Source organism: Falco rusticolus, chromosome 7 (assembly GCF_015220075.1).
Source record: "Falco rusticolus isolate bFalRus1 chromosome 7, bFalRus1.pri, whole genome shotgun sequence".
Classification (NCBI taxonomy): domain Eukaryota; kingdom Metazoa; phylum Chordata; class Aves; order Falconiformes; family Falconidae; genus Falco; species Falco rusticolus.
This window is the reverse complement of record NC_051193.1, coordinates 42,844,786-42,862,535: the sequence shown is the minus strand read 5'-3', so window position 1 is coordinate 42,862,535 and position 17,750 is coordinate 42,844,786. Positions and strand designations below refer to the sequence as shown.

The 17,750-nt window shown below is 37.3% G+C and overlaps 1 protein-coding gene across 11 annotated transcripts in view; it reads left to right on the top strand.

The window, feature by feature from the left end:
• Positions 1–15,750, top strand: part of DGLUCY (D-glutamate cyclase) — a 47,709-nt gene extending 31,959 nt beyond the window's left edge. For all 11 annotated transcript variants that reach the window (XM_037394940.1, XM_037394937.1, XM_037394936.1 and 8 more), the window contains 6 exons: positions 1,590–1,850; positions 2,327–2,426; positions 4,192–4,340; positions 9,179–9,298; positions 10,998–11,149; positions 15,353–15,750. In XM_037394940.1, coding sequence (XP_037250837.1) covers positions 1,590–1,850; positions 2,327–2,426; positions 4,192–4,340; positions 9,179–9,298; positions 10,998–11,149; positions 15,353–15,496 — 926 coding nt within the window. In that variant the 3' untranslated portion in view covers positions 15,497–15,750. The remainder of the gene's footprint in view (positions 1–1,589; positions 1,851–2,326; positions 2,427–4,191; positions 4,341–9,178; positions 9,299–10,997; positions 11,150–15,352) is intronic.
• The last annotated feature ends 2,000 nt before the right edge of the window (positions 15,751–17,750 follow it).

Below are 17,750 nucleotides of genomic sequence, written 5' to 3'. Positions count from 1 at the left end.
GGTGGAATTACAACAAACTCTGCTGACATACTCATCGCAGAGATGTTCGTGATGGACTGAAGTGACCCGGCCACCACAGAAGGTTGAGAGGTGGGGCTGCACGTGTGCGTAAGGAAGATGAGAGGGACATAAAAGCAAACTGAATAGTGCAACCGTTCCTGTAATACACACTGAATTAGCCCCCTCTGTCTGCTGTAAATTCTGATCAGTTTCCCATAAGTTTTCTGAAATCCTCTGAAGGCAGTAGTGGAAAACAGCTTATGTCCAGCTCTCCCAAGCTCCAGGTCTGGGCTGTGTGCATGTTTGGGTCTGTTTATTTTTACTCACAAGGCCCCTCCTTTTCCCACTCTGGAGTTCAGCCTGGCACGATGCCATGCTCTGCAGAAACACAGAACCTAACTTGAGAGCTAGCTCATTTTATTGCTCAAGGACAGTACAGTACTTTAATTCAGTTAACATGCCCCACTTCTCAGAGACTAATATTCCCTGCTTCTCTTGCTCTATGTTTTGTTCAGAACTTTTTTCCATGTCCACTATCTGTACATTGCCTGTATGTTATTTAGGAGGAACCAAGGGAGAAATGGCAGAGGGGAAACTGAGGACAAAAATAGGAAAGTGCAGGTGGGGGGAAGGTGAGAAAGATGAAGATGCGGGTAGGCTAGAAAACAATAGTGATGACTTACCTCTCACCATCAGCCCATGAATATCGGCACGTCACACTGGTATTCATGGCTGTCAGGAACGATAGCAAATCAGAAGGACTATGCTGTGAACATTTTTTTCTCAGTGCCAGGGAAGGGAGAGGGGATAGGAGGTGCTTGAACAGTGGCAGACATACACCAATAGCACCGCGTTGCCTCTGTAGGGGCTGACCCATGAGAAGAGACATCTGTTAATATATTTTTACCTGTTCCTCAAGGTCAGGTAAAAATTCTCTACTACATGAAGTGTTACAAGATCTTTTAGCAGTCACCTCTGTATTAACTGAGTTTATGAAGTCCCTTGGTAACTTACCATGTCTCTGAATCCTCACTTCCTTGGTTATTAATTTCATTAAGTGGGATTTATTTGGGAATTTACTTTTCTCTATGCAGACAGAGTTAAATAGAGACAAAGGGCCAGCTTACTCATCTGAAGTCTGTATCAAAACCTATGTAAGATCTGGGGTGCCCGAGTTGCAATCTAGCATCAGTAGGTAGATGTGGTCTAGCACGACTGTCACAGCAGATCAGAGGAAAGCAGAGGGCCAAAGAAATGGAAACAATGTGCAGTAAGTTCTCAAAAAAAAAAGAAAAAGCTATTTACACCAATACCTAGAAATGCTAGGTATAGTAATTTACAAAATCCAGTTAACTGAAATTCCTAACCTGGAAGCACAGCCCATTATCAGCATTACTCATATCCTACACCTTCCTAGGTTTCCTGAGGAAATTACCCCAATTCCTGCCTTGACCAGAGGTTTTTCTTTCTTTTTTTTTTTTTTTTTAAACCCCATTTTATGTCATTAAAGTATGCAGGTTCACCCACACAGAAACTTCAACAGAACGACATACTGAAGCGTACCACTCTCTTTAAACCCCCTTTTGCAGGAGAGCGGGGCATAGCCCCCCTGCGCCGGCAGGACGAGCTGCTGAAGGCTGGCCTGTCCCTCTGCCATGCGCGGGCCGTGCTGCTGACCACCGGGTTCCCGACCCACTGCACCCACCAGCCGCCCGAGGAGAACGACGGGCCGCCGGGCACGCTGGCTGTCGCAGCCATGCTGCAGGCCTTGGAGAAAGAGGTTGCCATAGTAACAGATCAGAGAGCCGTGAATCTCAATAAAAAGATTATTGACGAGGCTGTTCAACTAGGTAAGACACACCTTTTTTTTCCAGTTTTTATCTTGCCAATTTGAGCCAAGGTTTACTTCAGTTATTCTCACTGTCACTTAGTACCGGGTTTTATTTTTTTTTCAGAGGATGACCCGGGGTGAACCCTCTAAGCTCTGATCAGCCTTGCCACAATGGCATGGTTTTAAACCCAGCTGGCATCAAGTTAGTACTTATGTGCCTGGGTACTGGTTCTGGATTAGCTGTTTGTGAAGAACTCTGGATGTCTGCTCTCATTCTCGCAGACCTCTCAAGGTCCCATTTACTAGCACTAACATCCAAATGAGTTTAAATTAGAAGTAAGGCGACAGGGAGCTTATCAGGAACTGTGTAAAGACATCAAATCCTTACTATTCTAACTGTTCTACTTTTTTTCTAAGTTATTCAAACACACATTTTAAAAAATAATGAAAAAAGAGAGGTACATAGTATCCAAATTGTATTTTGTTCCCTTGTAGGAATCCTGAAGAGACCTGTCCCTGTATTGAGTTATCAAAGGGAAGGTGCCGATTCAGCTTTGATGTTTTTGTGTGAAGGTGGGAATCCTGGAAGACCTAGGTATGTGTACTCAGTTTTTTAGAATGGATCACACTTCTACTATGTAAAGTTATGATAAAAATAATGACCATGATCTAAGACGGCATAACAGTTACAAGTAAATCCTTAACACTTCAAGTGAACAGAAAAAAACCTTAGAAACCAGTGTTGGAGCACACATAGAGCCCAGAATTCCATATTATCCTGTAATTACACATTTCTGGAGTACAAAAAAAGAAATGATACTTCATACATCAATTAGCTCTTTTCCTTCGAAAAATTTCCAAAAGCTTTTCAGCTGTTATTCCATAGATATATATACACTCACAGAGTATATTATTTTACCAGTTTTTAAATCACTGAGAAAATCAGAAGGGGGAATTATTATGTCAGAGTCAGTGAAAGGGCTAGGAAAAGAGTTGTGGAGTGTGTTCACTTTCCAGAGCTTTGGCTCAAGTGTGACAAGTGGGGAATCCAATTTGATTTAATAAAATGTCATGTGTTTGTAATAGTGTGAAGGTGATCATCCTATTGTCTTTAGGCAGCCAAAACCGACATCATAGATGTATGCATGCATTTCTGAATATTGATTATTTAAACTGTTTGCATAAGTATTGCTGAGTGTACAATGTTAGGGAAACATTCAAATTTAAACAGTGTGTGATTAGTGTTAATGCACTGGAGAATTTGCCAAGTAGCTGTATGCACATTTCATTACTTAGCAGGCAACTTACATTTCCTTTAAGCAGGCATACATTGCTCATTTCTATTGATCTTTCCTTGTAAAGCATTTAAATGTAGTTACCCTCAGTTTATTCTCTTTAATAAAAAGATCTTTCACCCTGGTATTTGCTTCACCGTCTTATTCAATTCTCATTTCTTTCCACAGATTACTTATGCTATAATTGTATGCTGTAATAGTATGCGTGATGTCTTAGGTTTTTACGTATAGTTTTACAAATATAGTTTATAGCTATGCATAATGTAATTACAGGCAGTTTCTATTTCAGTCCCCAAAAGCTGAAGTGTTTCTTTAAAGTAGACAACTAACCTGCTTAAGGTCTCTGGAACCACCGTAGATACCCACCCACAAGAACATTAAGTAATTCAGCAGAATTAGTAACCTTTTAACAGTAAAACTGGAGAAGCAGAAGCAAAACAACTTAATTCTAACATACAGTGGCAGAACTGAGTACTAAAATTCTGCTTAAAATGTAGGACATCTGTAGCACATCTGTCTACTCTCATAAGTAGCAAAACAGCCATAGACTTAAAGAAAAATCCTCCAAATCTAAAGACCCAAACCAAAAAAATCCCTAACCAGAAATAAAAAAATATTTGCCAAGCAGTGTACTTTAAGAAGAGATTATATTTGCACTACCAAGGATTTAGATGATCATTAATTTCCACTTTTTTGTTTTCTTTGAAAACACTTATAGACTACTGTCTTACAAGGTATTGCCTATTTTAACATGAAACAGAGCATGGCCAGATGGCTGACCCAAAGGATTGCTGGTTAGGAGGATTTCAGGAACTTCTCCATTTCTTGGTGGCAAATGTGGTTTGAGGGAGTTGCACTGAAGCTATAAAGAAATAGACTAACCTTTTAAAATAAACTGTAGAGAACTACATTCAGAAATAACAAAACAGTTTCCAAGTTTTACCTTGAATCCCAAAACGGTCAGAACACAGAACCAAGCACACCAGGAGAAGCAGCCAACAGAAAACTTTGCTAGGTGAAAATCACAGCTTCAACTCCTCTGTTTTTTCACTCCTCTCTAACCAGATTTGATCACCTGATAGCAATAGAGCGTGCTGGGATGGCTGCTGATGGCAATTATTACAATGCCAGGAAAGTGAATATTAAACACCTTGTGGATCCCATAGATGACCTGTTTTTAGCTGCACAAACCATTCCAGGAGTCACAACAACAGGTATGTGTGAGTTTGTGTTATATTCTCAAAGTGAAAGAAGCACAAAATGGGAACTCTTAGTGGAAGTGCAGGGGAGCAGGAGGCAGATGTTGAGTAACTGCTTGCAGGCTACAGCTGTTCATTGTGGTTGAATTTAAAGAGACCGTTACTGGAGAAAAAGTACAAGTTTCTATTGAAAAGTTCTCACAGCTGGAAAAAATAAGGGAGTTGATTTCAAAGTTATTTAAGGACAAAAAAACCAAACCCAAGCCTAGATGTATTATCTATACATCAGTGTGCGTACATACATTTCTCTAAATGTAGTTTTTAACACAGACTTTATTTTGCATGTTATGTGTGGAAGGCAGCATAGAAAGCAAATGACTGTTGAATGGAAACATTACATATTAAATATTATATTTATTTTTATGAATATTATACCTGTGTTAAAACAGCAGTCTGAATGGAATCTTAGTTTATTTTGTCTTTTAGCAGTACATTCTCTTAAGCAGAGATTGCATATTTGCATCTACTACAATAGTGCCTTCTCTAACAAAATATATGTATACGGTAATAATCTTTAAAGGAGGACATTGTCCTTTCTGTCACAACTGCATCGACATTCGCTAACACTTCTAATAAGAATGCTTTTGTCAACATAGTGCTCCTCTCTTTTGCCAGTGGTCCTTTCTTGGAAGTTTAATTGCGTTTGGTTTTGAAAAAATATGACATAGATCAAGGTGTATCTATACAAGTGTTGTACAACGCTCTTGTACAATCAGATGCCTCCTGCTACTCTGTGTGGACCAAAACAGAGCCTGGAGATCTTTAATCTGTGTAACTATTAGAAACAAAATCAGAAATGAGTGTCACAAAACAAGTAAGTACCCATGTCAGGCTGATTTCACTCACATTAAAACATGTCTGCCAGTCTGGCTTTTTAATTTCTTGTAGTGCTGTGGACTCACTCCTGTTACCAAAAACACAGGAACTTTGACTTCTCAGTGTTGACGTTTTTCAAATGTTTCCACAGAATTTACAGAGCTCCTGCAGAGGCAATGCATAGTCAGATTTCAGTGTGTTGGAATCATTTAAAGCTGTATAGCAGAAGAGTTCCCTGGTGTTTCTGTATGTTCTGAAAACTTGCAGTACGTTTTGTTTAGATGTAATTCCATTTTTTTCCTATTCCTGAGGAGTAACTCTCATCATTCAAAAAGAAGCACTCTAGATGGCACTCTGCTGGCAATCTTGGTAGAAAAGCCAAAGATTGACTGAATAAAGATAGAGAAAACTCCCTTTCATAAAGATGTTTAGCAAAATGCCTCAGAGCTTGATCTGCTGCAGCTGATTTCAATTCTTGTCCCTGTTTTTAGAGTGTTGATACAGGGACTTGGTCTTTCCAGCTATTATATAATATCACATCCTGATTCCTTTAATAAAAATGCCCTAATCTTTTAAAATATCTGCCAGAGCAGGTCAAAGAATGTTATTGATTTGGCAGAGTTTGGAGTGTTCTGCAAGGTGGGAATTTAAATCTGTTCAGCAGAATTTGTTTTAAACGTTCCCTGAATATTCAAATATACTATGAAATGTCATTAATTAAAAATATCACGGACTTGTTAAGAAGAAGCAGTTATCCAGATTCGCTGTGTCCCATTGCTGTGAATTTTCTCTAAAGAGATGTCTGCATAGGAAATGATTTAACAAGTCATAAGTTTCAAAAGGTAATGAAAGTACCTGCTCTGATTACCATGGAATTTGTGTATATGGATATTCTGTGCTGGATGACTAACTGAGTATCTAATGAAAAACAATGCAATTGTTTCTTTATGTTGTCTGTTACCTAGTTAACGTTTCTTATTTTGCTTATCATGCTATCTTTTTGTGTCTCTTTTTTTTCTTTTAATTTGATTACAATTTCTTGGAATGGCTGTTGGTTTTCTTCAATGTATTTCTGCAAAGCCTAGCCTAACAAGGCACCGATCTGCGCTGTGGCCTTTGCATCCTATATCTCATTACTGATGACAATGTAGTGCTACTGATTATGGTAAATTTTTCTGGTGGGGCTATCTTTGACTTTCTTCGTGGTCAGCAGGAATTTGGAGGCATATGTCTAGTTCCAAAATAAAATGCAAATATTATACTATGTTAGGGCAGAGTATTCAGATAACTTTCTAGACTAGAAAAGGATACTAGAAAGATCAAATTTTCAGCCTTACAGAAATCTTTACATAGTGTGCTCGGTGGCAAGAAGTATTGTGTTAGTAAGTGGAGAGGGGAAATGTTAGAACATTTGTTACCTGCTGATTAATGGCTGTCAAGATTTGCATTTAAAACAAGGTCTTTGTTTAAAAAAAATCTGATCTAGGAGTTTGACTACAGACAAATTGTGAACAATGCCTACAATTGTATGGGTACTGGTATCATAAAAAGTCATGGAGTAAACAGTAGCCTTCAGGAAAATAAAAAATAAGACATGAAAGGCTGAGGTTGGAAGGGCTCATTTTCCACTAAAGACTGAAGTAAAAGTTTAAGACGTTACAGAAACCACATGCTATTTTTTTTCAGTTGACATAGCTATATGCTTATTCAATTGACCTAGCTATATGCTACTTATAAAGGAGCTAATGAAAAGCTTTCCAAAGTGCTGCGTGAAAAAATATTGTCACACATTTCCCTTTCATACAAATGTTTTTTATCATAGAAGACTGACATCTTATGTGTTTTTTATGAATGCAGTTTAGAAGCCAATGTAGTCAGTGAAAACTTTCATGGAAAATCCAAGAGAGCTATTTTTTCTCTGCCTGGAAAGCACTCAGGCCTTTAGGAGAAGAGCATTCATCTTGTCTATTTTAGGCATCTATATTTGGAATGTCTGCCTTGGGGTGAGATGAACTGAATGTTTGAAGGGTTTGTTTCTCTCTGCTGACTTTAAAAGAAGTATAGCTGACCAGCTCATGGGTAGATGGCTTGTATTTTGTCAGGTGAATCTCAGTCTGGAAATCTAGAGTAAAATGTAGTCCTCTGCTGATGTGTAGAGGAGGAAGAAAACAGATGGTACAGGAAAAATTTTCAGCGTGGTGTTCTTTTCCTCCCAGTGTAATGCAAATGGGATCTATCCACAGCTGTAGATCTACTAACTGCAAAACCATCCTGGTGACAGGACTTTCACAAAGACAAGAAAAAGCAAAGCAAGGCTGATAGAAAAAACCCTCTGAAAAACAGATTAGTATCTTTCAGTTAAAGAAACTGGTGACGATCTTCAAATGACAAGAATTCATTTTAGCATGTTTAAAGACTATTAAGAGCAAAATTTTGGATTTTTAATATAAGAAAAATCAGAACGTTGTATGGATTCTTACAACCCAGTAGTAACTACCATATTTATATATGATGATAGAGGCACCATGATTATGTCATTACCTATTTGAAAAGTACTACCAACAAGCAGATTTTAGAAACCACCATTAAGTCTGAACACCGAAATAATTGTGAACAGATTATTTAAATCCTTTTATATAAGTTGTGTCACTCAGTTATGCTCTCCTTGACTATGTAGACTTAAGGAGTTACATAAAAAATTGCTGCTGAGAAATAATTTTCTATTTCTCTTAGAGAAGAAATTTGCTACAGACTTATGTGAGATGTTTATGCAGTTACTCAAAGTGTTAAATTTATCACTTTTCAGGGCTTGAAGTGTAAATTATAAATACTATAAATTCTCTCCTGTAACACATACTATTCATAGTCACATTTCAAATTCAAATACGATATGTTGCAGTGAGGACTTAGAGCTCTTGACTGTTCTGTTTCAGAGACATGAACTAGGAATTTTCTATAAAACCTTCCAAGTTGAGAAAATGCCATTTTTAGACTAACAGGTGAAAGAGAAATGTTGATTTTCATTTAAACAGATGGAATTTTTTTTTTTTTTGGGGGGGGGGGTGTTGTTATACATTAGTAAGAGACTAGAGGTACTATCCAGTTTTCATGTAAGCTGCTAATTTATGTATTATCCTTATCTCCAGATCTCAGAATGACATCTAACAATTTTATGTCCCAAACACAGGATTGCCCAGAATTTTCCTGAAATTACATAGGTCCCATTGATTTTACTGAAATCACTGAGACAAATACATAGCCTTTCTACTTGGCCAGCAAAAATCAAGGGCCCACACCCCAAATATAAGAACACTAAAAAAAAAAAAAAAAAAAGGAAGACTGGCTATGTGTTTCATAAGTTATTAGAAAAAATGAAAACAGTTATAGTGCACAGGGTTGGCCTCTTTGTATACTGTGGCGCAATGATTGTGTAAAACAGATTGCCAAGTCCTACTTCTGCCAAAGTCCTTACATATATTTTTGCTTAACTTTCTGAAATATTTGCTACTTTTAATCTCTTTTTTTTTTAATTAAAGCTTTTAACAAGCCAAAGTTTTCTATGCGTGCTTTATTATAGTCATGGACAAATTCCTCAGGTTTATTTTGGATTAATTTTCTTCTTTATTTGTGCTAATGTACTTCTGATAATGCATTATACCGAACACTTGTTTAAGGCCTTCCATAGGCGAAGTTTACTATCTTAATTCTATCTGCAGTTCTTGAGCACTTGATAATTTTTATTTCTTTTGCATGCACTAATACAGCATACATTGCACATATACGCTTACAGGTTAGTGTGTGATAGGTGATGCTTTCAGCCATTCCATTCACAACCTTCTGGTTTTAGACACTTGATGAAAAAGGATAAATCGCCTTATGTGAAGCTATGAGCTGTTCAGAAATTTCTAAATTTCTGAAAGGATTGTTAGTTATATGCTGGGTTCATACTCATTTGGTCTTTTTCTCTTTTCATAAAGGTGTTGGAGATGGAGGAAATGAATTGGGAATGGGGAAAGTAAAAGGTGCTGTAAAGAAGTACATAAAAAATGGAGATGTTATAGCCTGTGATGTTGAAGCTGATTTTACTATTGTAGCTGGTAAGGGATTTTTTTTGGGGGGGTGGGAGAGTTGCTGATGTTTGAGAACAGAATTGACAAGAAAACATCTGTCTCTCGAACTAATTTGTGTTGGCCCTTTATTTGTATGACCAAGTCATCCCGGGCAAACAAATCTGTCTCTGTATTATGTCCATTTTCTGAAGAGTTAAGCAACTATGGCTTCAGCAGGACTGACTGAAAATTGAGGATGCGCATTTAATTGAAGTGAGAAAGCGCATTTAATTGGAAATAGGAGGGCAAATCCTGAATATTCTTGAAAAAATCACACCTTAAATAAAATAACAAGGAAGACTGCGGAAGTGATCTGTGTGAGAATTAAAATACCTGTGCAGATATGGATTTTCAGTATAATTCATGAGCTTCTGTGGGTGTGACCTTTTCAGGCCTAAATCAGTTATATTTTTTACATGAAGAGATGGTACATCCTTTTACCAGCCACTTAAGGACAGGTGTACATTCTTGATGTACAACAAAAGTTGAATGTTATAGTTAAAATTCTCTGCTACCTTAACATCTTAAGTAGCGCAAAGTAAAATTTGCAAGTGAAAGAGCTGTGTTCAGCAGGGGCCGATTTCTGAACTGCATGGACTATAGGGTACTTAGGCTCAGGTTTTGAGGTTTCTAACCTAGGTATCTAACAATCTTGATATTAAGACAGCAATTTCTGGGAGAAATGAGAGTGTGGTGATAAGTATATCTACTTCTTATGGCTATATGTATATAGTATCTACAGTGGCTGTTTTGGCAATTCTGATAATTTTTACTTTGAAAGCAACTGTCACACCCAGACCCTGCAAAGGGAAGTGAGGTGGAGCTTTGGACATGTTTAAGTATGCAAAACTACATGCACTAAAACAACTTCCACACTTCTTGAAAATTTTGCTATTCTGCATCTCTGGAAAAGGTATCAGGTAGCAGAGACAACTTCTCAGAGCAAGTTTCAAATCTAATGATCCCCAATAGAGTCTTGACAAAGAAGCTGTCTAACAAGACTGTGTGCACTGATTTGATAACAGCATACAGAAAAATTATGGATCTTAACTGTGTTAGAATGTCCTTTTGTTTATGACACTTACACCAAGGACACATCATCAAGACACAGACAATTAGCTTCACCATAGCTTCGTATCTTACAAAATAGCTGAACTCTTTAATCAGGCCTCATTTTGTGACCAAAAAGGGATTCTCTGCAATGGTACAGCGTTCCATTATAAAATCTGACACCAGTAAAAATTTGCCTGGTTTAGGATACTTTATCAAAATCTTCTACCTCTGTGTGGTTAGAAACAAAAGACACCAGGCTGTAACATGGCTCCTGACAGTTCATGGACATCACACTAAGCCAAGGGGAACCGTGCTACAGACCATGCCCATTTGAGTTTTTGCTTTGTTGGAAAGACAAACCACAAACTAAACTAGATGGAAACTTAGAGAAATTCAATCTGTACTAGAAATACTAGAATACATAATACTAGAAAACATTTCAGTATGTTAAGCAATTGTGTATTTCTGAAATAAATGTTCCAAATTCGTGTCAATATTTAATATATATTCATGTTCCGTTTCACCACGCTACATGAGACTCAGTTTTATGTGCCTACCGACCTATGCAGGTTAGGTATCTTTGCAATAGATATTGGGGTTTTTCCATTTTTTTCCTGGTGCCATTCTTTTGCAGGGGTCTCTAACTGGGGAGGCTATGCCATCGCCTGTGCTCTATATATTCTCAGCACTTGTGAAATACATGACCGCTATCTGAGGAAAGCCATTGGATTTCCGCAGTTATCACAGAAGACGGTCTGGCTATCAGCACTTCCTTCTGTTACCAAGGTAATTTCTGTAGGACCAAGGAGTTGTGACTTGCTTGTGACATGCAGATAGGATTTGCTACCAGCTGCTAAATCCTGCCTAGTCCAGTTCGATAGCTTACTTTCACCTGGTCTTTTGGTGACTTTTGCAAGTCACTGGTGAATGAGCAACCACACTGTATTTAGAATATTCCACAAAGGCTTCAAGGCTGATTGAATGTAAAAATCCTCAAAAATGCATGTGTACGTGTGCTGTGACTTCAAGCACAAGACAGCACTACAATTTTATGGGCAGTGCAAGAAATCCTTGCACTGCAATACAGTGATTAAAATTACCTGTTCACTTCCTTCGTATTGTTCATGATTTTATAAACCTCTGTTGTAGCCTTCTTTAGATGTCCCTCTTCCAAAATCAAAAGTCATAGAGTTCTAATACAGAAGCCACTCCATATTTCTGATATTTGCACCTTCTGATCTTTCCACCTTTTCTAGTTATGTTAGAAACTTTCTGTAATTAGTTTTGAATGTTTCTAAACTCAAGACTTGCAGGTGAATATTTTTAAATCTGTTTTGATTAATGCAACTCTGAACAATGTGATATTCTGGGAATACAAAGGTTTCAGACTGAGAAAAGTAAAATAACCGAGAGGGGTGAGAAATGACTGTGATCTGTGTTCATCCTGCTGAGCACATGGCTCTATTTTTAACTTGGCAGGGTTTGTTTTTTGTTGGGTGGGTTTTTTTAATATACATATATATATATACTCAACAATCAGGCAAGGTTGTTCCACCATACTTGTAATAACTTAGGAACTTCAAACTTCAGTCTTACTGGTAGAGTACCTCTATAGACACCTGGGCAAAACCAGTAAGTTTATGACCTGCAAGAATGCTAAGCAAAATGTCTACCATAGATATTGCTCACAACAGTGGAGAATTTATGCTGATGAGAGTACGTTCTGCATGACATGCCAGCAAAACACCTCTTAAGTATTTTAGAATAGGTAACATTTTTTGAAAATTCTTGCTATTTTGATTTTTCATTTAAAGGTCACAAAACTGACACTGATCCCTATGTTTAGCATAGCTGTATAGCCACCTATCCTTTGACTTAACAAAGCACATGGCACCTTTCAGCACAATCTTTTCCTAAAATAAATTACTTTTCATCTTTCAGTGGTTTTGCCCTTTAAATTAATGTATCCTTAAAACTACTATGATCAAAATTCCTGGTAACGAGCTACTGTAATTAAATGTGACACTGTGTACAGGAAATCCTTCTTGGTTTTTACTAAGCTATACAGCTGGGAATATTGAGAATGATTCAATAATGGGCTATTGAAAGTGCAAAACTAAAATCTATTGAGATAAATTAATGGAAACAGTTTTGTGGAGGACAGGAAATTACAAAATGCCTGACAAGAGAATATGGTATCGTTAATTATAAATCACACAACAGTAAACAATGCAGATGATTGAACACATTAGTGTTCACACACTCCATTAATATAAAAAACCCTCAGACCACTTATATTTATATGGCTACTTTCTGCCCAATCCAACTTCTTTTAATGCTATAATAATTACTCTCGTAAGTTAAAGAGCACCACCACACATACCCATGTCAGTGTTCATATTCTCTGTTTGTAACTGGAAAGAAGACAGTTGAAGGAGTGCCTAAGCACCGAACAGCTTTCTTGTAATGTGTTTTGTCTTTCTTCCAAAAATGGCATTCCTTCCGCGAAAACTATAGGTGATCATTACTGGATGAAGAACTCCCCTGAAACACAAAGGTTATTTCTCTGCAGCCTTGTGTTCAAGCAGTGTCAGGATTGCACGCAATAAAGCCCAGAACTGTGGAGCTGAACATTCCCACTGAACAGAATGCTGAGATAGTTCTAAGTGCATGGATTAGTCTTTACATATATTTTATTTAATAAAAGACACTGCATTGCATTTATTCCTTGTTGAGAACTTGATGAACAAGAAACAATTGGATCTAAACAATCTTCACTTACCTTTCATTTGTGGAACTGAATCATAATTGTGTTGTTTAATACAACATTGGTTTGATTTTTCAGATGTTCATGGTACTTTTACACTGAAGTGACTCTAGGGAAATATATTAATTCATACATATCCAAACATAGCTAATGCTAAACATCCCAGAGTCAGCTCTGCATTTCCTTGCATCTCACATCCAGGTTAATATATCAGGCAGTCATTATTTTACTGAACTCTTTATTAATGTTAAGAAATGAACTGTATGGTGCTGATTTTGAAGTTGTGACCTATAAGAATGTTAATTACGTTGTAAATGAGAAATATATTCAAATATGATGTTTGTTTTAGTGTTCTGTATAAGCTTTGTCTAAGGGAGTTTTTCCCATTAACAAAGTGCAAATTAACAAGTTCTTTTTCTATTAATTGGGTTATTTTTCTGGTTACCCCACTCCCAACATAATGATTTGCTAAAGAGAGAACTCTGAGCAAACTGCAGCACTTTACAGCTAAGGAAGCACGCTCTACATTGTTCCTTCAAATGGAAAGAACAGCATTCGATGAGAGGATGCAGTTTATCAGGCATAGCTAAGCAGTATGAAGCAAGCAAGCCTTTTTCCCACGTAAGCAGATCAGAGTGCTCTAACATGTGAGCATGTGGGAGAAGAATTCAAATTAGAAATGATGTTTTGCGTATCCAATTCAAGTGTCTCTTCCGTGACACAAGAGATCTAATTTGCCAATTTGCATATAGATGCTAAGAAAAAGCTCTCTCATGCAGAAAGATCAGTTGATTATATTTGCATTCACATATTTGATCGTTCATGTGAGATAAGCTGATGGATATTTATAGCTTTATAAATTAAAAAGTAGCACTTCTAAAGCTACCGATGTATCCAGATAATTTCCTTAAATAGCTGTATCATTGCAGTGTTGTTACATGATGTCAAGACTGACACCATGTAACTATGCATAATTTTTCTTTAATAGAACACTGGTGCCTCATGTAACTTTGTTGCAGCTAAGAACCAGGATGCATTAAGAGAAAATACAGGACAAATAATAAAGTGCAAATGATAAAGTGCATTCAGAAAACAGGTTACTAAATTATACTAAATTATCTGGTAATAGACCATGCAAAGTATGCTTTAATTCTTTCAGAAATTCTTATATTTTGACCATATACTGTATTATTTAAAATACAACTATATTGTGTCAAAATTCAGATCTAAAGCTATTGTAATCTTTATGGTTGAGGAGTCTTCCTAGGAAAAACCGGAACACTTAATAAGACAATATTAGAGAGTTTAACATCATAATTTTTTCATTGTCAATTTGTGTCCAGGAGATAAAGGACTTTGCTAGAGGTTATTGGATGGGAATATCAAACAAGAAGTAATTAAACGTACAGAAGTGTTTGTCAAGGATGCTGGCAGGGCTGTTTTGGTAGTACTCAAAACCAAGGATTCTGTTCCCTTTGTGTACTTTTAACAGCTCAATTTGGAATATGCTTTGTTATCTGCTTATATTACTGTTAAGCAAGAAAATAACTGTTATAAACATGAAATTGAGTTGCAGTTCTAAACAAAAGTATGCACTATTTCAGAGAATCCCAAGGAAGCACAATTTCAGGATTATTCCCCCATTCCTAAGCAACCCAAATTCTCGTAAAATCAATAGAAAAAAGTGGACAGAGAGCAAAAGGCACACAGATCACAGAAGCTGCAGGAAAGGAAAGTGATTGCCAATGTACCTACTCCCTGTAACCTTTTTTCCTGATGTATCCTCTTACCCTTCTGTTCTTTTTCTTTAAAAATGCATCTGCAGCCAGCTGGTACACTGGGGAAGTGATAGGTAGTGGTTTTTGAGATACTTTGGGAGGAGGTTGCTCTGATTCTGATTTATGCAATATAGGAACTTGAAACCAGGCAAAAAAAAGGATTTGTGTTACTAAATTGATGTTGTTGTGCTGTTTGAGGGAGTGTGGAGAACAAGATCATTCAACAATTAAATAGAAGTCAAGAATGTAAGCCTTTTGATGCTCCCTAAGCTCCAGATGCTACACACATTCTTTGGGACAAGGGAAAAAGTTGTTAGCAAACGGCTGTCAGAATAAATATGGAGGATGTGGTCAGTCTCCCCTAGAATTAGAAGAAAGATCTTGATGAATGCTCTTGTCTGATTCGGAATCTTAATTATATTCTCTTTTTATGTTGGTTTTAAGGAAGAAAAGCTTCTGAAAGCACTTGTGCAGCATGGGGTCCGCAGTGGAAAAACTGCCAGTCTAGAAATGGAAGTGGATGGGCTGCCCTTCTACAACACCCATTCGCTTATGATTGAAAAGCTGCTTCAAGAAGCGCAGCAGTGACTGCCCCTGATGATTTCTGTATCGAGAGTTGCCCCCATGTTAGTTCCTTGTTCCCTAGCCTCTCACAAGGTATAAAAAAATCAGAAAAAGATGACTTTTCATCTCTGGTGTCTGGGCTGCCCACAACCTTTCAGTGTTACATCTCTGTGAAGCAAGAAGGGGATATGATGTCATTGTGATGATTTTTTGGGCTACCTTTCTTTTCTGTAATTATATAATGGAGAATGGATATTAAATGGTATTATATACTAAGAGGTGATCCGTCTTTTACAAAGAAAGCTTGTCACTATAAAATGAAATATTGCACTGCTGTTCCAATTTTACTAACCTTATAACTGCAACAGGAAGTAACTCTTGTAGCAACTTGGATTTAAAAATACCTTGTGGTGGGGAAAACAGCTGCAGTGGAGTGGGGAGGTTCAGAGCAAAAAACCCCAGCGTTAGAGTAGGGAAAGCTGTTAGACACAGCTCCCTTGCACGCTTCCTGTAGCCCCTCTAACATGGTCGTCTTGTGGTGGTGGTGGGTACTTTGTGGAAGTGTGAGGAGATAAGGGGAGAGCTGTAACTGAGATAATGAAAATAAGGGCAGCACTGCAAACTTCCCACGTAAAAGGTAGGGTATACCATTTGCCTCCTTCGGACTACTAGTTTACCATGTGTATCTTTTGTCCCTTTCTGGGTATTACAGAAAGGTGGTATACATTTAAGGGTATCCCGTTGAGAATAAATGAATTAAATACATAAATAGTGGTTAAAAATTAATACTTAAAAATGAAAGCATTCCTGGAAATTAAAAAATACTTGCGTTCAGTATGAAATAAAACTATGGAAATGAACATTTGGATTAATTCCAGTTATAGAAATTCAGCTCCTGAAAAGACTAAATGAAGCAAAATTAAATTGTATCTTAAAAGCCTACTAACGCTGAACCAGTACATGACAAATAGTTGTGAATTGTGCCTGACTTTTGTCATTTAAAGCTGTGATTTTTACTTTAACTCTAGAGAAATGTCAGGGCTGAACTTCTGCTAGTTGTCAGCCCTTGCAGCAGAGAGGACAGGGTATCTATGCACCTCTCAGGCACTGATGCTTTAGCTAAAATGATTATAATGATACAAAAAGCGAGCATCAAACCACTGTGCTTTAACAGGATGAGAATGGCAGTTGTGTTTAGCCACTGCTTTTTCCAAAGCACCGTGGACTTCCACACCTTATATCTACTTTTCTTCCTGGCAGGTGAATTTTACCAGGAAGGTTCCTTCTTTTATGTAAGACAAGCACATAACTTTTGGAGAACGAGAAAAATCAGTTCTTACCACAAACACTGGTGTATTTTGAACATCAATCTTCTGAAGTCCTTGAGGACACACAGCCTTTAAAGACTTAAAACAGTTGAACACATGAGAGAAAGAAATCTTAATGCCAGACAGGCTGCTAGACACTCAGATTCGCCAAGGCTCCCAATGTATATTTTATAGATCAGACATTTTTTTAGATTCATTTTATTTAAAACCTTCTTGAACGATGTTGCGGTAGAACTATCTTTGAACTTTCATAATTAGAAAATAGCTCCTTTAGAGGTCTCCCAACTCTCCAAACTATAACTATTAAGCAAAATATTTCCTATGAATGCTTGAGCTTTTTGCCAAAGCCAGTAAGCCTGCAGGATGGCATATGTTCACTGCTGCACAGAACCCACAAAATGAAATGGGCATAATTTTAAAAAGTCTGTTTGGGAAAAGAGGCAGCTGATTTCCTTCTCTGTGTGCTAAGTGCTTAGTAGCTTACTGACATATTACACTGACAGGTGCAATGTATGTTATTCTTTCCAAACACTAACATTTGTCAAAAAACCCTTCATTTAGTAAGCTTTTGCTCTTTTTTTCTGAAAATACAAGTTTTAACACTCAGATTTCAATAAGAAATATAGAACGTAATAATTTATTTGTCTTTTTCTCTAATGTGTTTTTAAGATCCCTTCTCATGTGCAGTCCCAAGCACTGTATTTAATCCAATAACAATGTGTAGCATGTCTCTAGCAACCACAGTAGGACCCTTGGTTGACTAGTTTCTGGCTGAGATGGAAAGCAAAGCTCTGAGGGAGAGTTACCTTCTTCCCACATTGGTTACAGTTCTGCAGCCTAAGCCTAACAGTTACACTATAGAAAGAATTGATAAAATATTGACTTCAGGGGAAAAAAAGAGAAGGAAGAAAAAAAAAAAAAGAAGAAAAAATTCTCCCCCTTCTCTTGTG